This window comes from Rhamphochromis longiceps, linkage group LG23, assembly GCF_057381845.1.
Source record: "Rhamphochromis longiceps isolate RC_006_pf linkage group LG23, R_longiceps_female_GT1.1, whole genome shotgun sequence".
Classification (NCBI taxonomy): domain Eukaryota; kingdom Metazoa; phylum Chordata; class Actinopteri; order Cichliformes; family Cichlidae; genus Rhamphochromis; species Rhamphochromis longiceps.
The window spans coordinates 34,584,412-34,605,434 of record NC_140578.1 but is presented as its reverse complement, the minus strand read 5'-3'; the positions used below and the strand labels follow the sequence as shown (position 1 = coordinate 34,605,434).

The 21,023-nt window shown below is 43.4% G+C and overlaps 2 protein-coding genes across 6 annotated transcripts in view; one reads left to right on the top strand and one right to left on the bottom strand.

Moving 5' to 3' along the window:
• The first annotated feature begins 211 nt into the window (after positions 1-211).
• On the top strand, positions 212-6,340 carry LOC146642459 (uncharacterized). Of its 2 annotated transcripts, none has more exons than XM_085398788.1 (7): positions 212-290; positions 1,180-1,217; positions 2,289-2,378; positions 2,869-3,407; positions 3,496-3,633; positions 4,104-4,215; positions 6,164-6,340. In XM_085398788.1, exons 2-7 carry the CDS (start codon positions 1,181-1,183, stop codon positions 6,235-6,237), a joined length of 990 nt encoding a protein of 329 aa, XP_085254914.1. In that variant the 5' UTR covers positions 212-290; position 1,180; the 3' UTR covers positions 6,238-6,340. The 2 variants fall into 2 exon arrangements, with proteins under 2 accessions (XP_085254914.1, XP_085254913.1); XM_085398787.1 differs by lacking the exon at positions 212-290 and adding an exon at positions 970-1,062.
• A 71-nt stretch (positions 6,341-6,411) lies between these two features.
• The window catches only part of nbeal1 (neurobeachin-like 1), a 61,164-nt gene continuing 46,552 nt past the window's right edge, over positions 6,412-21,023 (bottom strand). For 2 of the 4 annotated variants that reach the window (XM_085397371.1, XM_085397373.1), the window contains 27 exons: positions 19,376-19,551; positions 18,996-19,284; positions 18,610-18,918; positions 18,374-18,523; positions 18,127-18,284; positions 17,523-17,647; positions 16,451-16,577; positions 16,197-16,345; positions 15,969-16,102; positions 15,778-15,879; positions 15,489-15,584; positions 15,255-15,379; positions 15,018-15,158; positions 14,750-14,880; positions 14,488-14,597; positions 13,944-14,061; positions 13,742-13,839; positions 13,544-13,660; positions 13,354-13,443; positions 13,129-13,238; positions 12,412-12,584; positions 12,029-12,123; positions 11,536-11,652; positions 11,116-11,277; positions 10,527-10,675; positions 10,132-10,267; positions 6,412-9,085 (listed from right to left, as the gene is read on the bottom strand). In XM_085397371.1, coding sequence (XP_085253497.1) covers positions 8,981-9,085; positions 10,132-10,267; positions 10,527-10,675; positions 11,116-11,277; positions 11,536-11,652; positions 12,029-12,123; positions 12,412-12,584; positions 13,129-13,238; positions 13,354-13,443; positions 13,544-13,660; positions 13,742-13,839; positions 13,944-14,061; positions 14,488-14,597; positions 14,750-14,880; positions 15,018-15,158; positions 15,255-15,379; positions 15,489-15,584; positions 15,778-15,879; positions 15,969-16,102; positions 16,197-16,345; positions 16,451-16,577; positions 17,523-17,647; positions 18,127-18,284; positions 18,374-18,523; positions 18,610-18,918; positions 18,996-19,284; positions 19,376-19,551 — 3,792 coding nt within the window. In that variant the 3' untranslated portion in view covers positions 6,412-8,980. Of the gene's footprint in view, positions 9,086-9,130; positions 10,268-10,526; positions 10,676-11,115; positions 11,278-11,535; positions 11,653-12,028; positions 12,124-12,411; positions 12,585-13,128; positions 13,239-13,353; positions 13,444-13,543; positions 13,661-13,741; positions 13,840-13,943; positions 14,062-14,487; positions 14,598-14,749; positions 14,881-15,017; positions 15,159-15,254; positions 15,380-15,488; positions 15,585-15,777; positions 15,880-15,968; positions 16,103-16,196; positions 16,346-16,450; positions 16,578-17,522; positions 17,648-18,126; positions 18,285-18,373; positions 18,524-18,609; positions 18,919-18,995; positions 19,285-19,375; positions 19,552-21,023 lie in introns of those variants that run through there. The other 2 variants (XM_085397370.1, XM_085397372.1) reach the window with 1 other exon arrangement.

Sequence of the window (21,023 nt, the reverse complement as noted above, 5' to 3'; positions counted from 1 at the left end):
AAAATAAGACCGTTATCCTAGTGGGAGTTAATAAAAAACAAACGTCTTGGCTTCCCTTCATGATTAGAAATGTATTATTTTGCTTTTAGTTTGAAAGTCATTGGCGCTAACTTGATTCCGGTAAGAACAAACGTCCCCGTGCCCGCTTACACACGTAAGCGGGCACGTGTGTAAACTAGCCAATCAAACTGTACTAACGCTCGTTTTAAATTACCGCGTCAGCCGGTAGTGCGGAGTTAGCACGTCTCCGAGTGGAGGGCTGCTTACGGAGTCACCGCCCCGCCGTGTGTGTGAGTATAGACATCTAGAAAGTTCAGTGTGTTTCCTAATAAAGGTCAAATCCTTCACGCGTTACTCTGACCAGCGAAGAAGCGCAGTGATGTCAAAAATGACCTTGAACTTTTGAACTGTTTTTTAAATCATCTTTGAAGCACCACGAGTTCACGAGAGATATTAAATCTGAGGCATTTCAGAAGAATCAAGTTAGAAGTTACTCGCTTTTTAATCATTGCTAATAAAAAGTGAATATTAACCACCATCTACACCCCATGTCCTGATGGCTACAGGGTTACAAAGTTGAACAAGCGCTCTACACCAACATCAAAGGTCTGTGAAATACCTCAGTCACCTCCAAAACAACCTTTAGTGGCCTCCAGCGTCACGTTTACCATCTGTTGTAACGTCTCTCTCTGTCCACATTCACAAATATTGATTGAGCTCCCTTGATTAAACCAAGTGCTATTCACCCTTCACATGCTTGCATGCCCTAGAAAACAGAATGCATACAGTATCATAGGATGTCAAGGAAAACTAGGTGTTTGATAACTTTGGGTCAGAGGCCAGTGGCTGACTGTGACAGCCAACATTTAGTGCTGAGTTCAAATCTTTATCAGTTTAGAGTGAAGGCAAAGGTCATCAAATATCAGTCAATAAAGAGCTACAGGAGATTTAGATTAGATTAATCAGTAATCTCTTTAAAAAGGTTTATGACCAAGAAAGACACATATTAATAGGTGGCCTTTTCTTTCTGAACTGCTGCAGCATTCCTCATTACAGCCTCAGGTAAGCAGGATACAAACGAGGTTAAAAACAACTCCGTTAAGGAGAGCCTGGATACATTTGTAGGTTGTATAGGCTTATGAAGAAGAAGTAAAACATTTTCTTCCAATTTCCTTACAGGATGTTCAAGTTAGTGCTACTGCTCCTGGCACTGTCAGGTAAGATCTCACTGCCTTCACCTTTCACTGGTGCAGTAAAACTTGCCTATTTATTTGTGGCTAGATATTTGTTTCATATCATTACTGCTCACCTAATTTTCAGATGATGTGTTTCTGAGGCAAATGTTGTTGCCAAGTCGCAACAACAGTTGCCTCAGGTGCTTTATATTGTAATGTTAAGACCCTGCAATAATAGAGAGAAACCCCAACAATTAAACAACCCCCTTTGAGTAAGCACTTCGTTATGGTGGGAAGGAAAAGCTCCCTTTTAACAGGGAGAAACCCCCTGCAGAACGAGGCTCATGTGGCGGCAGCAATTTTACGCAACCGCTTGGGGGTAATGGGAGAAAGACAGGACAAAAGATGCACTGTGGAAGAGAGGCCGAGATTAATAATGACTAATGTTTAAATGCAGAACGCTTTCTTAAGCCTAATCTTCAACATAAAGAAGGTTACAGTCTCCCGAATCCTTGGGGAAGAGGGGCCTATTTCTCTACATATCAGTTTATGATGAGTTCATGAAATAAGTGCAAAATACAGAACAGATTTTATCTTAGAATCATGCAATTCCGACACAGCAGATCTAGATATAAAAACATTTTGATATCCAAACTTCCATCCCTATATTTCAATTATCTTTAAAAACTAATACAATTATGTGAAACATCAGTAGGGTTCAGTCAATATATTAACTTTCCTGGCTGGTCAGTGTCAAATGTTTTATTTATTTTGAGGTGTCCTTGACATAATTAATGTTGGCTCTGTTGTTTCTTGCCTTGGCAGCAAAACAACTGACAGTAAACATTCTGTAGTTCCCTAATGGAAGTACAGAACGTAGACTTTGACCGTTATCATTGATTTATCACACTGTTAAAGAAAGGTCGTGGCCTATATATCAGCATTGCACAATAGTTAATAATTGACCTAAAAGGCCACACATTTATGTATCCATCAACTGGCAAGCTTAGTGCTATAATGTTAATCAAGTCGAACACCAGTGTCGAAGGCAGGGTGTGCAAATGCAGCTTCATGTATATTATAGTTATATAGTGTAACTGTAATCCTTTGCAGGCCTCCAAGCTGTCCCAATCAAAACCCCTAGAGGTTTGAAGAAGTCATCAAGTGATGTCCATCAATTCCTTCCTGATGGCTTTAGACAAGGTACAGAGCTTACTTTTACCTCCTACCTACATGATCCTACTGACACAGGCCAATTTGGCCAAGACTGAAATATCTCAACAACTTTTGGTTGGATTCAAATTACATTTTTCACATTTATTCACGTTCCCCAGTGAATGAATCCAAATGGTTAATGGTTAATGGTCATCCTCTATTAGGGCAGCCAGTAGCTGACATCTCAAGAACTAACATATTATCCTCTCAAATTTGGTAGAGCTATTGAGCCCCCTCAGGATGATTTTTTTTATTGTAATGACTCTTTGCCTTTCTATTCAGTCCCAGGACATTATTGAGGTTTAACTAAAAATAAATTGTTAGGTATTTTTTCATCATGAACAAAGAAATGAACATGATAACCTGTTTAACATGATTTTGATCACATTTAGTTTAGCGAATGTACCCTCTAAGTCACCTCTAGAGTATCGTTATGATTTTAGAAGCTTGTTTACTTCCAATGTCTTTTGTCTTTCAGCCGATGCTGATGTTCCGGTCCAAAGGAGTGGTGGTAGTTGGGTCCGTGTGGAAAATCCTTCTCATCTCCCAGATGGTTTCAGGCAGGGAACCGAACCCTCTATGAAAGTCAGAGATGGCTTCAGGCAGGGAACCGAACCCTTTTTGAAACTCAGAGATGGCTTCAGGCAGGGAACCGAACCCTTTATGAAACTCAGAGATGGCTTCAGGCAGGGAACCGAACCCTTTATGAAACTCCAAGATGGCTTCAGGCAGGGAACCGAACCCTTTATGAAACTCAGAGATGGTTTCAGACAGGGAACCGAACCATTTCTGCCTCTCCAAAGAGGCTTCAGACAGGGAACCGAACCCTTTATGAAACTCAGAGATGGTTTCAGACAGGGAACCGAACCATTTCTGCCTCTCCAAAGAGGCTTCAGACAGGGAACCGAGCCCTTTTACAGCTTCATCCAAAGAGCAAAAGTGGCATGTCAGGGGGAGATTATCAACAACAAGTGCTATGAGTTCAACCCTACACCGCTGTCCTTCAAGGATGCTCAGGTTAGACTATGTACCATTCCAAAAACATATAAAAAGCTAATCCCCTGTTCATTTAAAGGATGTAAATTAAATGTTTCTCAATCTACAGGCCAAATGCAGAACTCTTGCCCCACATGCCGAGCTTGCTTCTGTAACCAGTGGTGATCTGCATTCCCATCTGATTTCCCTGGTGACCATGGGTGGTAAGAAGAGCCCTGTGCTAACCTGGCTGGGAGCCACAGTCACGGCAAGTTTATCATGTTAATTGGCGACCTATATAGGTATATAAGGTTTTCTCAAAACATGTGGTGCTAAAACAACAGTGTGTTTTTCAGGGTGTTCTCTACTTACTTATACCACAATTTTACTCCAGTTCTTAGTGGCTGTAATGCCAGCAGTCTAGTCATGAGCTGTGTCAATGAATGGAGGCCAAGGAGAGTGTCATCAGATATCTTATCAGCAGGACTGATAGTGTTATTCTTACCTTGATGAGACATTGACCTTCAAACTTTTATCTTAAAGTATTGCAATTGTTGTGTCCTGTGACTAAGTGATGTTTTAAAACAAGTGAAGTGGTAATATGGTCATATTAGCCATACTTTTCTTCATAGAAAGGGTCTCATATGCTAACATTTTATTTTTATTGACAGTTTACAAACAATTGGGTTATTTAAGACATTTTGTTTTAACCTTTCATATGTATTCTGCACTCCACAGAACCAAGAGGCGTCATGGGTGGACGGGTCAGAGTGGGGTTTTAGCGACTGGATGCCAGGCCACCCCAACATTCACACTGACAAACCTGTCTGTGTGGAGATGTTTGAGCTAGGTAAGAACCACGCTACTCTCACACTAATTACTAATTTATTCCAGCATTTTCCAGAGAGTAACTTTGAAACACCTCTGCTTTAAATTCAATTCAGTTTTATTTTTATAGTGCCAGCTTGCAGCAGCAGTTGCCTTGAAGGCTCTTTATGTTGTAAGATAAAGACCCCACCATAATACAGCACTTTTGTGTTGTAGCTACAGCCTCACTTAATTTGGTGTGAGTTGTTAGGTAATGGCATTGAACTTTAGACCTCGATATTGCCGTTTTATGCTTTAATAGCCTGCTTGCAAAAGTACAGTACTGTTTTATACACTGCTCAAAAAAATTAAAGCAACACTTTGGTAACACATCAGATAAGATTAGATCTATACTGATATGGACTGGTTAATGTGTTAGGAATGAAGGGATGCACGTCGTTTCATGGAATTGAAAATTACCAACCTATAGGGGGCTAAATTCAAAGCCACACCAAAATATCAAAGTAATTAATTGCAGTACCTCAGAACGGCAATCTGTAGTTTGTATTGGCTTGTAAGCATACCTGACAATGCTAGGGAAATGCTCTTAATGAGATGACATTTGGGGGCTGGGTATGACTGAGCTCCTGGACAGCCTTAGGTACAACCTGGCAGCATCTAATGGATGAAAACATAAAGTCCCCACGGTGTTCTGTCGGATTTAGGTCAGGCAAGTGAGAGTATGCAGAACTGCCTGCATACTCTCATCACAGGCCAGGAGGAATCCAGGACCCAATGCACCAGTATAGATCTGACAGTGGACCCAAGTATTTCATCCTAATCTGTAATGGCAGTCAGGGTGCCTTTGCCAAGTCTGTAGAGGTCTGTGTGCCTCTCTCGACCCACCACCAAACTTGTCATTCAGAATGATGTTACAGCAACGTTCTCCAGGCGCTTTCACATATGTCACATGTGCTCAGGGTTTCATCTGTGAAAAACACAGGGCACCAGTGGCGGATCTGCCAATTCTGGCATTTTGTGGCAAATATCAATCAGGCTCCATGGTGCTGAGGAGTGACCGGGGTCCACTAAAGGACGTCAGGCCATTAGACCACCCTCATGAAGTCCGTTTGTGATTGTTTGGACAGAGACATTTACACCAGTGACCTGCTGGAGGTCATTTTGTAGCTCTAACAGTGCTCATGCCATTCCTCCTTCACAAAAGAGCAGATATCAGTCTTTCTTAAGGGGTAATGGCCTTCCCCTGCCCTGTCCAGCCCTCCTAGAGTAACTGTCTGTCTCCTGAAATCTCGTCCATGCTTCAGACTGTGCTGGGAGACACACCAAGCCTTCCGGCAATGGCGTGATTGATGGGCCATCCTGGAGGAATTGGACTGCCTGTTCAACCTCCGTAGGGTCCAAGTCTCACCTAATTCTAGCTGTAGTGACACTGAGCCTAGCTAAATGCAAAACTAGTGAAAAATAGTAAAAAAAAACATCAGTGGTCTCCAGCTGTGAAAACATTCCTTTTTTTAGCAGTTGTTTCATTGTTGCCCCTGTTGTTAAACACCAAGCAGTTGAAGCTGATTAACAAGCCCCTCTGCTACCGAACTGACCAGACCAAAAGTTTAGCTGACTTGATTAAGGAGTGTTCATTTCATTTTTTTGAGCAGCGTTTGAATTATGGATTCTACCACTGAAAGGCAGTGGTTCTATATTATAACTTTTCCCGCCTCAAATTGTAAGAGACTTAAAAATAATAATAGTTTGCCAACTAAAATGCCTGATCTTCTTATTCATCTCAGTCATGAGTGCTATATTAGACAAGGGTTCCTTTTGTGAGGCATGTGTCATAAAAGCACCTTTTAAACAAAGCTTTATAGAGTACTGTCTGTGTCACATAAAATTGATAAGACACCTAATAAAAAACTGGGATTATCTTTATCCTGCTGGACTAATCTACTATGATCCTTTTCCTATCCACACTGCAGACAACAGCCGGTGGACTACTGCCAACTGTGATCTGAAGAGAGCGTCCATCTGTACGTACATGATTCCTACGTAAGAGAAATCGCAAAGAAGCAACGTGAGACGGGCTCGCGGGTATCATTTCCTACGATACCTTTGTGTTCCCTGCCACAAGCTGATTGTGCATTCTTGAATAAAAACACAGCATATTACTCATCTGTGCGTTTCTTCTTCCTATAAGTTTATTCCCTAAGAAATGAGTAAAAAGTCCTTTGAATTTAGACAAGACTTTAATGATTATTTTCCACTTGTTTATACAAAGCAGTTTTTACAGATTAGGGAGCAAAGTTAAAACAATCTGTTACAATTTAGTACCTGGAAAGTGCAAAAGTACATTTTAACGACGCCAAAATAAAAATCATGCTGTACATTATATACTGTATTCATAAATAATCACAGATATACACACATCCATTTTGGTGACAGTTACAGAGAATGTAGCTAAGACACAAAATAGTACTTTGATTTTTCTTGGAAGTCCCATATTCTTGGTTCCCGGTGCAACTGCGACGGACTAATGTGTGGAATGCTGCTTTCACTTGATTCACAACAAAGTTTGGGACGAAGGAGAAGGAGAAATCTACCTCTATGTGGACACCACGCTGGGATAAAAGGCACTCTGTTGCAGTCGTGGAATAACTCAAACAGTGGTCTTTGAATGAAAAATGTGAATAAACAAAAGAAAAATAAACTGCATTAATAGAACATTTTGTGCACCTTTCACAGAAATCTCTTAAAGGAGGACACAGATTGGTCTTTGCAATCCACCAAACTGACATTTAAATAAAACAAAATACAAAAATCAGAAAAAAACAAACAAAAAAAAAAAACGAGAGAAAACCGTTAGAGCGACTCTGTGCCCAGTGCCAAACCCACAGGGCTGCAAAAGTTCACAGAATCAGACAGGAATAAAAAAAACATTTGGCAACGGAAAATAAACTCTCACTCGCACACTCACTCGCTCAGGTATGGTGCAAAATTATGAATCACACAGCAGTTTCATACTGCGGTATATTACAGAGTAATGCAATCACATTCACATGCATGTTTGTCCCAGTTGACCCAAACATTCTTGAGGCCCCACACAAGGAAAACTCTGAAATCAGTCACTTTAAAATAAACAGGAAAACAAGCGAGAAGCACAAATAATAAAAGAGAGATGGGGTTTGAGGCAATGATGAGAGCTAAAGGCATTCAGAAGGGGAAGAGAGGGAGTCCATTTACAGTCCCAGTTTAGCCATAGGAAGACTGGAAAATAGAGGATCTGACTGAGCGAGGCATGCTGGACAGAAATAGAGGAAAGGAAGCACCGACAGGCATGCGATGAAGGAGCTGTATTGCTGATAACACTGACATCTCGTAAAGCCCTTAAGGATTTCTACTTTCTCCTTCATTTCTAAACAGTTAGAATAGTTTTTAAATATGTCACTCATGAGACAATGTGTGAAAAAAACTGCTACTTTCACTTATGGATAGAAACAGATTCAAGTAACTTAAAAACATTCAATGAAGTACAGAGAAACGTGACGTTATAGTCGTTTTTCGTTGCACTGCTGTGATAAGTCTTCATGTCAAAGCTTGTTGTGATTGAGAATGTAGTGTTTTTTATTTTTATTTACAAAACTAGATCTTAAATGATATGCTAATGACAAAACATTAAAAGTACTTTTTGTAAAATCCCGTCAACAAAAATTAACTGAAGCATCCAACAGAATGTGAATGGATTTGTTTACACGAGATATCAACCAATTTTCCCACGAGGTGATGAAGCGAGTCATTATTTTATCGTTTAACCAGGCAATGCCTCTTGAGGAAACGGTGCATCATGTTAATATCAATGTTAAAATTATAATGTTTGGTAAAAACACTGCCACCTAGTGGTGAAACTGTTAGTTACACTTTGGAAAGGGGAGGGGGGACTACAAAAAGTACCTTTAAACACCTTTTCTGATGTTTCTCAACAAAAAACGTCAGCTACACCCCAAATGTAAAAACGAAAAAACAAACAAACAAAAAACTGACTTCTGCATCACTATTTCTTGTCTAATCTCAAAACCAAAATGCCATGCATATGAACAGATGCCAAGCTGCTGGGCATGCGCACGCACACAGACATACACACACATAAACCAAACTCCCAATAAAACATCACTAAAAGATCACACACACACACGGGTATATAAAAACGATAGAAAAATGCAGACAGTTTGGTCTTGTGAGTGGTGGAGCCGTCTTACTGCATAAGGCTGCGTGGTGGCAGCTTTGAGGCAACCATGAATCGTCCTGGCCTGCAGATCACAGGCCGAGTGTCTGCACCTAAGGCTAACTGAGGGGGTGGGGGAGCAAAAAGGCCACTTGAAACAATATTTTTTAAATAGCACACAGCAAAACTGTGTGCAAACACACATCCATCCATCCCTGCATACATACAAGAGAACAGTTAGTTAACCGTTAAATGAGGCTGACTGTAGTAAAGATTCTGATGACGAGGGCAGCTGTGGCGTGTGCGAGAAGTGGGCAGTGGTGTGGTTTTGCTGAGGCTGGCGCTACTTCTGCATTGGAACCACGGCGCCAGCGCCATGCGATCACAATCTAAAGCAAGAGCACTCAAATGCACATGTGGGCATGCAGGCTTTGTGGTGCTCCTGCACCCCAAAACCTACCCCCTGATAAAACCGTGGGAGGTGATGGGAGAAAGAATCTGCTCGGATATGAAATGACAATGTGCGACGTGCTTGAAGGGGATGGTTTAAAGGCTCGGGGGACAGGCGGGGAACGGGTCAGTTGTGGTCTTGCTGGGTGTTGTACACCGTCTCCCCCGAGGAGATCTGAGTCAGTCTCTTGCTGGAACCCCACAGCTTCCGTGTGATCTGGCCCGAACGCATCTGGGAAGAGTGGAGGAGGAGGTGGAAGAAGTGAGGCGGAGGAAGGGGGGGGAGAGTGGGGAAAGAAAAGCGTGAAGTCAAAGGAAACAGGGGGAGGGGGGTGAGGGGGTAACATGATTCATGAGTGATCGATTAGTTCATTGGAGCTTAAATGACTAGTGAGGCAAACAAAGAAAAACAAATCAAAGCTCGAGTCACTTTGGTGCGAGTCAATTTGAATGGAAAAGATAAAAAACTGGAAGGCGCAGTGATTCCAAGGGGGACTGTCTGGATCAACCTCCTACATGTGTGCTAACACACTATTTACATGATCATATTAAGCCAGTGTGGCACAGGATTAGTGATTATTCGATTGTAGCTACACTGTAAATATGGCTTGAGTTTGCAGAATCGTTAATTAGTCTGTTTCACAGCATTTTTTGTTATAGTCCGTAGAGCACACTCAAAACACAGAATGTAATGACACTTCAGGTAGACAGCATCGGATGGAGTTTTGCACAGATGTCGAGTATTCGAAAATACAAAACAGAAACAAAAACACAGAATGAGGTGCACACAAGAAGTCGCTTCGATTTCACAGTTGTGGTTCTAGTGGCTGAAGGAATGTGGCTCAGATGTGTTTGTGTGCCTGTGTAGTTGTTTTGTGAGGAAGCCATATGACTGTGTGAGACAGCCATCCCTGAGAAGAACAGGTGACTGTGGGTTAAAAGGTCAACGTGGGGTATATGTGCAGCAGGTCTTGTGTGTGTGTGTGTGTGTGTGTGTGTGTGTGTGTGTGTGTGTGTGTGTGTGTGTGTGTGTGTGTGTGTGTGTGTGTGTGTGTGTGTGTGTGTTAAATCTATAGCAATAAAAGTGTTATAGGGGATGAACAGCACTAGAGCTTGCTAAGGTTTGTGGGAGGTGGAGGTGGGGCTGAACACCAGTTGGTCACGTTGGTGGAGCAGGCGTGTTGGTGAACGAGCGCGGAGCGGGGCCAGTAGGGGGGACGCCATGAGCGGCGATCCCTCAAGGCTCTGAGCGATGTAGTTCCGCAGCGAGTTCTTTACCTCCGCCGGCTTGCCCACGGCCACGATGATCAGCTTGCCGTCCTCCAGTCCCACCAGCACATGGCTCTGCTCCTTGGTGGCTGAGACGCAGCACACTGGCACCCTCATGGCCATGGGCTCTCCGCACAGAGACAGGCTGCGGAGGAGAAACAAGCTCGAGGTTAATATCTGTAACCTTTCCATGCATGTAGGACGCGCAGCTGCCAGCGAGCAATTTTTATTTGGGACGGTGTCGCTCGTTATGCTCCGAAACAGTTAAAACGTTAAAGCACAAAGGCCTCTACTCTTCAAAGCTTTCGATGAAAGGCTTTATAAAACAGAACAACTGGTGGAAGAGCCAAATACCAACAGCTAATGTTGATTCAAAATCACCAATATTGTTTCTATAAGTTTACCTGTAGAGGTCACGGATGGACAGGTATCCCTGCTCGCTGCCGATGACTACATACTCCCCAGAAACACACATGTCTGTCACCTGCTCCATCAGAGGCTCGCTGCAGAGGTGCTTCCCATTTACAGAGTACAGGTGGAGGGCGTTTTTATCCTGGCAAGAGGGGGGAACAGAAGAACATTTAAAACTTTAACTGCAGATCAAAGGAGTTTATATATCTGAATTCAGATTTAATCTAAAAGAAGTCTGACTATAAACCAACATATAAGCACATATGCCCTTGAAACGCTGCATTTCTCACGCTCCCTTCTGCTCACCTGTGCGCATACTTACTAGTCTAGGCCCAGTTATCAATGTGATCTTTAAGTGTCTGCTGGTCAGATTAGGTCTGTTCCATGGTGGCTTGTTCTGCGTTTCACGTGCACTGTGTTGTAATTATTAGTTTATATTTATTTAAATGTAGAGGTCTGAGTCAGCTTATAGCTTTTTGGCCTGCTCTGACTGTCAAAAAAAAACAGACACGTAGAGATGTGCAGAGTCCTACCCACCTTTTAGATTGTGTGTTAGCCTAAAAACTTAAAATGTGCACACACCTTGAGTGTTGCTTTGCCCTCCAGACAGGTATGAACCAGCATGTGACCCTCCCAGGACACAGCCAGGTGGAGGATAGAGAGCGGCAGCGAGCTGTCGCACGGTGGATGCAAGCAGCGCATGTACTGACCCCGGCGCACAGTGTGGATGATCACCGTCCCGTCCTGTTGAACGGAGAACAAAGCTCAAAGTAATGCATGTGTTTAGTTGGGGGGGGGGGGGGGGCTTCAAACCTTTCAGGTCTGCCCGTCTTCAAAGACTCACAATTCCAGCGCTAAACCCTTTTCCAGCTCATTGACTCAGCTTGTGATTAGAATAGCTTTTCACACATTCTCACGGTGGTATTAGAATTTAAATGAGCAGACAGGATGAGATGAAAAGCAGCTGCAGGCCCTCAGCAGCAGTCAGGCGTGTAGACTTACCCGTGCTCCAGATACAGCCATGTCCAGCTCTGTGCTGATGCTGACGCTCACCACCTCGTCCGTGTGTCCATACAGCACCTGAATAGGTTTGGGATGGAGACCAACAGGAGCTCCACCCTGGCATAAAGACAAGTCCACAATCAAACCAAAAGATTTTTAATCAGCATTTTCTGCTAAAAAGTGAAATCATGGAATTGTTTTCATTCTTAGGTTCAAACTGGAATTAAAACTAAATCCAACTTAGACAAGAAGTCACAAACAGTTTCTAGTTAATAGCTCCTTATTAGGATTTATTTTTGCACTTTTATTTTCTTATTTCTGCACATACTGTGTACATTTTATTCTGTACATATGGTAATTATTCACTGTGCTTGACTTGCTTTTTCCACCCATGTGGGAAAGTACTCGATTTCTGTTGTAGGATTATAAAACGTATGACTGTGCAATGACAATTCAGAGTAATAACGTGTTGTAAGTGTGTTTCTGTGCGAACCTGCTGCAGAACCTGCCACACCATGCAGGTTGTGTCTCTGGAGCCAGAGATCAGATGGATGCCACAGTGGTCTGTTGACAAGCAGGTCACGATGTCTGAAGGAGAGATGAAAAAAAAAAAAAGCACAGGTTAAAACAAAAAAATAAATAAATAAAAAATCACATACAGCAATACACCTGACCAGTGGTTGTTTCTTTTTGGGTTGATAATCACTTTTTCAGGTTTTTTACCATCTTGCTATCTAGAACAACTTAGAAGCTCTCAATTTAGAAGCTATCCAATCACATGCCTGCTCCTCGACCTTACAAACCTAACCTAGTGAGGGCAGGACTGTCATATCATAGTTTTCAATGCGGTGCGAGTGAAGACTTTTCCTTCTTTACCCATGTGCCGGATGTGCTGTCCTACAGTCTTTCCCTTAACCAGTGAAGTGACCCGCAGGCTGTTGTCCCAGTGCCCACCACTGAAGAGCAACTTTCCATCATGGGAGACCACAAACAATCCAGCGGTTACCTCCACACCGGGGGCGAAGGGTCCTGAAAGGAAGCGCTGGGTTCTGTGAGGAGATAATGACAAGAAGACAGAGATCACACTACAGGCAGAATATCCATCCATCTAGATATAAAGGGCGTTACTTGATTTGCTCACTGCTTGCTGTTGCATGGTGTTTCACCAATTACAGGTAAAGAAAAATGCAGATGTTACATTCTATTAAAATATGTATTTCATGTTATATTACCAACATTTAGTTGTTTGTTATTATACTTAAGAGTCCTGTACAAGCTGATGAACCTGGGCTAAAAGTATTAGATTATAAAATATATACAATAATTTATATTACATAAAATAAAAGTATACACAAATAAACTCCATTATTATCATCATCATCATCATCATCATCATCATTAGTGTTATACACCCTGCTGATCCATGGATAACTGCACAGTGCCCACCATGCCCACTGCCTTGCAGGACATGCAAATCTATTCTAAATGAATTGAGCACCAGAGTCAAACCCAGTAAAAGTGCTTTATAGTATAAACAGACATGCTGACTTTTGATGATATGATATGCATATGATGATGGTGCAGTGTCCTTACTTGGTGTTAGAAACTGTGGGGTCCTTAATGAAGGTGAAGTAGTTGGAGATGTTCTTGTTATAAGGCAGCCACCCATGGGTCCCCACCAAGCAGTTCTGACTCACCGTTACCTGCAGACAGCATGAACACCACAAAGGCATCACTGCCACTGATCAGTCATTCCTCTTCACCTTTCCTTGATTCTTTTCTAAAACCAGAAAAGCCAAGTACAAAATCATGGCTCACCATGGTGTCTGGGCTCCCCTGGGTGATGAAGGAATGTGACTGATTCTTTGGGACCACAACCTTAACCAGCGGCACATTGTCACTGATGCCCTTCATAAAAACACGGTAATACGTTTGGTCAAATTTTAGCTCACAGCATCTGACATGTTAGGAAAGAAACTGCAGTATTTTATTTTATTTGAGCTAATACCTCAACAAAGAAGGACTTGAGGTCACTGAGGTGCTCAAACATGCTGGTAGGACACGAGTCCAACTGAGCTTTCCTTTTCTCCACTTCCTCCTGAGACAGGCGCACTGGATGGGGCTCCTAAACACACACGCACACAAACTCAAATATCAGACTGAGAGCAGCAGATATTCACTAACAGATGCCAGAGTGAGTCTGCACCTTGAGTAACTGGCAGGGTGTCTGACCAAAGTTGCTGATCATGCCTTCCAGAGCCTTACGCTCCTTTTCATCAGTGATGGCGTCCAAGTCCACCGCCCCTGCAAACCCAGACCATTCTCTTAATACTAATAAATTACTGCACTTATAAACGCAACAGTCACGGTGAGATGTGACAGCCTGACGGCTGCTGTGGATTCGTTACCCTCATATGTGCAGTAGTAGAAGACGTTGAGGGCTTCCACCGCTGCAGGGCCCCTCTGTTTGTAACCAAAGATCAGATCAATCCACTCGTGGAGGTGGGCTGACACATACTCTGATTCCTGTAACAGAAAAAATGCGATTACAACCCAAACACTCCAAAGCAGATAGTGTCCATCTGCAGTTACAGGTTTTAGTCACAGGTAATCGAGTACTGCATCATTTCTTTCTTATACAAGAAACATATGTTTGATTTTTACCTGGAACTATTTGACTATTACTGCCTTCCTTCTGCATGCTTTCAAATGACTGATAGTTGTGTTAGATTTAAAATGTTGTGCTTCTAGGTGCATTATCACCATCTGTTTAATCTATATGATCTATTTAAAGCAGCTTTAAGAAGCATCCCGATATGTCAGCTAACTCAACTATTGTCTGGAAACAGTCAGTCTGCGATGCATCCAGACTTGCACTGTGAGAGTCTCTGCTGTGGGAATGATCCCTACGGAGTGACATCACACAGCAGTGGCAGTAAAACTGCATCTCACCAGAGCTTTGCGGTGCTTGTAGATGAAGTCTTCAGGGGACTTGGCCCATTTGGGCAGAACAACATCATTTACTCTTTCCTTGGAGATCTGCAGGCGACCCAGATCAAATCCTGCAACGAGACAACGAGAACAAAGCATGAGGATCTAATCGTATTTGTCTATGACAGCCACACAGAGCACAAAAAGGACTACATTTAAACTGGTGGTAGCTGTAATATCTGAAAAGATTTCTGCATACATACAGCAAAAAGTGAAATCTCACCATTTTGGTTTTCTAAGAACTCTGGGAAGTAGAAGAACTCAGGGATGAGCTCCTTCACGTCGTTGGGGTTGTCCATGAGGGTCTGCCATGTGGCTGGGATGGAGTGGAACTGACGGTCTGCACAGTCGAACCTGGTACAGTCAGGGTGGTACAGATTAAGCTCTGCAGGCTTTCATGCTATGATTAGAGTCTACAGCCATACAGATAGATGCACATAAACAAGAGGAAAGAGGATGGGAAAATAAATCATGTATAATGAGACATTTACCGTCCACTCTGTAGCTGGATGTGCAGCGACGTGAAGGGCTCCACCCTGATCATGTAGTGCATCACGCCGGCAGCGTTAGAGTAGTGGGTGCCATAATGGAACCTGTCTATGGTTCCTGTTGGGTCTTCAAAACTTTCATACCTGACGGACACATTTAATGTGTTAGTTAATGCTCTCAATGATCAAGATGCTCGTCAGAACATTTGGATGTTAATTCAGTACGAGAGTGAAACGTACTTTTCTCTAACCGCCTTTGCGTTGCGTTCATTAAGCACAGCGACTGGTTTTGACAGGTCCCTGAATACCCGAGGATCAGAAAGGTCCAGCTCCTCTGAGGTGTAGTCCGCTAGAATCCAGGGAAACTGAACAAACGGCCACAAATGATTCAGTCAGAATGGAAATGAAATGAACCAAGAAAGCAGGCTTATGGGTTTCACAGCTGTACAGTATTGTACTGAGTGATGAACGTACCACCGGGTACTGAGCCAGGTTATTGTACGTTCTGCCGGCAATCGTGTTGAGCTGCATCAAGTAGTCAAAGTTGGAAATCTCTCGGTTCACCCATTTCTGTGACCAAACCAAGACACAAATCCTGTGAGCTCATTCTACTCAATGTTGCCCAAGAACCCTTTGTTCTCTGCAGACAGAGCTTAATATTTCAATGATTTTTTCCTCAGTGGTAAAAGACACTGTTGGTCTTTGGTCTTTTAGAAGCTGCAGAGTTTGTGTTAGAAGGCTGATACTGTTACTGAGTCCTGACCTGTGTGAGTCCGGAGGCTTTGAGGAGCTCCTGAGGAGAGCGGGTTTCATATAGGTTGAGGGATCGCAGCAGTAACATGCGGCTGTAGACTTTGTTTCTGGCCTGTAATAAAAACACAGTGTTAGTATCCTACTTTTTTCTTTCACTAATTTACTTGCTGCTCATAGAAAATAACACTTGTGTGCCAGCACCTCTTTTTTAAAGTTGAGGAAATAGTTGGTTTGGTCAATTAGGAAGATTTCCAGAGCTGAGCGCCGCAGGTTATAACGTCTAAGGTGGACCTCTCGGATTTGCGACAGAGGCCATTTGAAGTCATGACCCACTCCTTTGGGGGGGGAAAATGACACATCGAGCATTAAGTCTGTTCTGTCTTTCTCTCTTTTTGGCCTCCACCTCTCTCTCTCTCTGTGCTTCCTCACCTTCCTCCTTCTCCTGGCTGCTATCATAGAAGTAGATGTGCTGTGTGGTGAGTTCCAGGCGGCCGGGAACCACGTCCACTATCGTCACCAGCTCACAATCCTCCCACAACACCAGCTTCTCCTTCTGGCCCGCCTCATCTGCTTCAACCCTGCAGGAACCAGAGTGGGATGTTGCTTAGAAAGCCTTTCAATAACTCAGCACATCTACACGTGAATATGTTCTGTTGATCGACAGTCATTATTTGGTGACTGACTGGTTGTTGGCAGCAACAGGGTCGTCCTCTGGCAGCTCCAGGATGTCATCTTCCAGGTCGCTAACTTTGACTTGCTTCACTGCCTCCAGCAGCAGAGACTCTGGGTTTAAACGCTGCTGATGGACACCTGAGTAAAGCAAGTGAGACGGGTGGAAATTAAAAATTGAGGCGGCAAATTAATATTACACAGCACTGCTAAAAATCAGCTTCTGTGCTCTCCTGTCAAGGGCCATCAAATGACAAAACCATACTGGGTTAGCTCAGCTCTACAGGTTTATGTACGCAATTTGTTTTTGGGGTTCCCATATAACCGTTCATATACTTTGTCTGGGCAAAAATGCAAATTGGAAGGATTTATTATAAGATTAAGCCCTAGAATAACAACATCAGTGTTTTTTACTCTTAGTTCCACAAATCTGTCAAAACACGTGGTGCTTAAACTAATCCATCATCTCTGAAGAGGAACTACTCAAAGGCAGACAAAGACCAAGATGATATCTGACATTATTCAGAGACACTGTTTAAGAAGACAACATGGGCCCAGAGGAGGCTGAATAGGAATCTGCTGCCCTGCTCGTGTCCCCAAAAACAGCTGAGAAGCAAACCTCTGATGCTGCAGTGATGTATGTGCACAGCAAAGCTGCAGCTGTGTTGCTCTGGTGGGACTGAGCTGTTAATCCTATGCAAGCATGTATTCATGCACTACACTGGGACAAAGCTAAGGTTCAAAATATCTTTAAAACACATGGATTTAAAAGATGGCTGCATAAGAGACCTGCTTCTAGAAGGACTCTGACTTGTTTCTCATATCTGTTTCTGTTAATCTGTTTATCGCAAGTAGGTTGGATGAGTGTGTTCATGATATACTGTACACACACACACACACACACACACTTCCCCTATCGTTACATCCACCCACTGATGCCTCTGTTAAAGCAGCGCCTGCTGCCAAACAGAGACTCTAAAGTCAAAAATATTCAAGCCTACATTTCTCTACAGAGACGACTCAAGTGGCAGGAGCTCGTCTAAACAGAGAGAGATATTTCAGAGAGAAAAAGAAATGCTATCTCACCCAGGTTGTCTCTCAGAGCACTGGCCTCTCTGTGAGCATCAAAGTTGTAGTTACGGACCAGCTTCAGTCTCATGCGGGAGTAGTTTTCAGCACTCGATACCCTCCAGTGCATCTCATCCTGGCGCCTGTTAAAAATGTTACATAGGAGACTTTAAAGTAAATAAATAAACAATAAATAAACACTTAAACACTTAAACTTAAACCCATCTAATTCTATTCTATTTATGCACTTATATTTTTCCCTCCTCATACCAGTGTCATTCTTTCCATTTCGTCTTTCTGAGCCTGAAGCTCATATTGAGAGCATTTGTTTTTAGAAAGTGTACTTTATTTTTTTAGAAAGTGTACTTTATTGGTCCCCGTGGGGAAAATCCCTCTCTGCATTTAACCCATTCACTCAGTGAAGCAGTGGGCAGCCACTGGGCGCCCGGGGAGCAGTGTGTAGGGACGGTACCTTGCTCAGGGGTACCTCAGGGTAGCTGTTCAGGGGAATCGAACCCCCGACCTTCCGATCATGGGGCCACCACTCTACCTACTGAGCTATCCCTGCCCTTTTACAGCAACAGGAACCATACTATGGAAGAACAAGAGTTGAAATCAGTACCTGTCAGCCCAGGGCCCTCTCTCACACACCAGACCCCGCCGCGCTGCCTTCCACTGCCTCAGGGTGGCGTTATTCTGGCTGTGCTGCTGCTTCAACATGCTGTTGTAGCGGAGGTTCTCCTGGCGGCCACGGCGTGAGAAAGGCTCCACAAATTGCTCCTGAGAGACAGCAGAATTTTGATTTATTTTTATTTTTACAAAGAGGAGCTCTCTGAAGTCATCACCAATTCACGAACATGCCAGCTAACCTGGAAGCGGATCTTGCTCTCTCCTCTCTCCCGCTCTCTCTTATGCAGGCTGACCATGAAGGCCTCGTAGCACTCTTTCCAGTACAGAGCCATGGTCTCGTGGCCCTGACTGAACATCTCGATTTCATACTGCTTCATGTACGGAATAATCTGAAGACAGACAAAAGACGGGCAAAATGAGTAACTCTTTCATTTTTGTCCTGAAGCAACAGCAGCACTATATTCTAATCTCCTACATATTTATCGAGGTAGACACGCCATTCGGGTGAGTTGCAGTAAAGCTTGAAGTCGTCGAAGAAGGAGGGGCTCCCGTTGGTGTCGGGCAGCTGAGGCAGGTGCAGCTCCATGTAAAGGAGGCGGTGGACTTTGGAGAGCAGCGTTCGCAGCAGTGGAACCAGGAAAGAGTACATCTCCTCGGTCTGCTCCTGGATGGAGCGCCGCAGAATTCCCTCCACCTTCCCTAGCAGGTAGCATGCCTCGTCCTGGCTGGAAATCTCCTTGGTCTGCAGGATGCCGTTAAGCTTGGCGGTGGCCATGGCACACACCTGGGACAAAGGTTATTTATTACTGTGTGTGCATGCGATGCAGTATGACGATGGAGCACTGAACAAAAAAGGTTCACCTCTGGGTCTTCCTGAGCCATGAAGCCCAGGAGCAGTCTCAGTCCAACCTGGGAGAGCTGGAACCACTGGGAGCCAGAGGAGTACCACACCATGAGGCTGTCCATCAACGTCACCGCCTCTTCCAGCACCTTCTCTGTCCACAGTGCTGGGTTGATGAGACCCTCTGCCTGCAGGAAGTCTTGCACCATGTGAAGCAGGCGAACTGCATTCTCGGTGTGCTGCGGTAGCGTAGCAGCTGAAGCCTCTCTGTTGTCGCTCACCGCCCACTCCAACATACGCTCCATCAGACTAGAGGAGAAAGAGAGCACACGGAGATCATTCAACACTTTTTAAGCTTCGACTTTGCCCAGCACTGTTAAAACTCAAATAGAAGGCTGACCTGAGCTTGATTTGGTCAACAGGAAGGAGCAGCTCATTGGCAGTTCCCAGTTTGGTGAGAGCAGAGAAGACCTGACCACGCTCCAACCACGCTGAATCATCGGAGCCCTCGACGCCTCGCCACATCACACACAGGATGATCTCCAGCAACATGCTGCACAGCTCCTCTTCTGCACGCTAGGGGGCGACATTAGACCAAAGAAAGAGAGAGCTGTCATTAGATCAGTAGGGTCAAACACAGGTTTACTAAAGGCCACAGCGGAAATGACAATCACAACATGAGCCAGAGATATATGTGTAGTTTACTGACACGCTAATTGTCTTTAAAGATGAATATCCCCACATAAGCTTCCAGAATTCGCCTTCAGCAAAATGTATTAAGAACACAAAATTACAGTAGATTAGATTAAATAAAGTGCCTTTTATTCATCTAATGGAGAGTGTAACAGAACGTAATGTGAACAGGAATTAAGCAGCCTTAACGTTGTGCTTCGTACGTAAAAGAGTACTTTTTATTTTACCATTTAATGTTTTCAAGCTTTACTCCAACCTTCCTACAGCTTCACTATGACCCTCCTTTGATGGCAGATTAATTAGATAGTTTCCAAATTTTATGCTGTTCAGAATAGACTGGACTTCACATAGATATATAAAGTATTTCAGCCATTAATTATATGTAAAGACTACTGGGCACTGAATTCTGGGTAAACTGAGTAGCGGTTTGTGAAACAGGCTTAAGATTAAGCAGCGACTCCTTTTCCATAAACCACTTTGAAAATGTCAAATTAGAGGTTCTAACTGACAGCATCCTGCCGTGGGAAGAGACAGGTTGTCTCTCTCTGCTCTTCCCTGCAGTGAGACACTGAAGTGATGGAAAAAAGCTTATTAGATAAAAGTCAGCGGTGGGCACCCTGAGGTGACAGTGACATTTCCCTCAGTGAGTCGGAAGCTCATGCTGTTTACTAGCATTAACATCAGAATACTGACTACCATATACCATCGGACTGCAGGTTGAGATCAGTTGTTTTGAAAACTTGCAAGTGATAATTGGATTCAATCGAATAATCAGATCCATGACTGATGGAAGGTTTTCATTTACAGTTTGCACTCAGATTCCACCGACTGACATCACTACTGCATGTTTACCTTAGAGACCATCTGTTGGCATTTACGTCATTACTATTCCTCTGCAGGAACAGACGCTTCCTGCACCGTGAATCCAGTTCTTTAATTCTGTTTTAGAGAGTTTTAGGAGGAGATGCAAGCAGCCACAGTTTGTGCTGTCACTCTGTACAAAGATGTAGATGTAAAAAGGGATACAGGGGACATGTCCCCCCAAAAATGTGCGCATTTGTGATTTTTGTGTTTTCTTCACCAGAATGAAGAAAATGCAACAAACAAAATGTACTGGACCAGACTGTGTGGCAAGACCCCCGGTTTAACATCTTCTCTTCCCGTACCTCAATATTTGAATGAATCCTAAAGCCAAGCCAACACTTTTAAAAAAAAGACAGAATAGACATAACAACAAATTAAATCTGGGCATTAAAACTGTTACTCAGGCTGACCATTAGCTCCTTACAATGAATACACACACACACACACACACACACACACACACACACACACACACACACACTCTGCTGGTT

Excerpts from the sequence above, each read along its gene's own strand:
- LOC146642459 (XM_085398788.1), top strand. The coding sequence starts at position 1,181 with ATGTTCAAGTTAGTGCTACTGCTCCTGGCACTGTCAG. Across the intron at positions 1,218-2,288 it reads ACTGCTCCTGGCACTGTCAG|GCCTCCAAGCTGTCCCAATC; the intron begins GTAAGATCTCAC and ends AATCCTTTGCAG. Across the intron at positions 2,379-2,868 it reads TCCTGATGGCTTTAGACAAG|CCGATGCTGATGTTCCGGTC; the intron begins GTACAGAGCTTA and ends TTTGTCTTTCAG.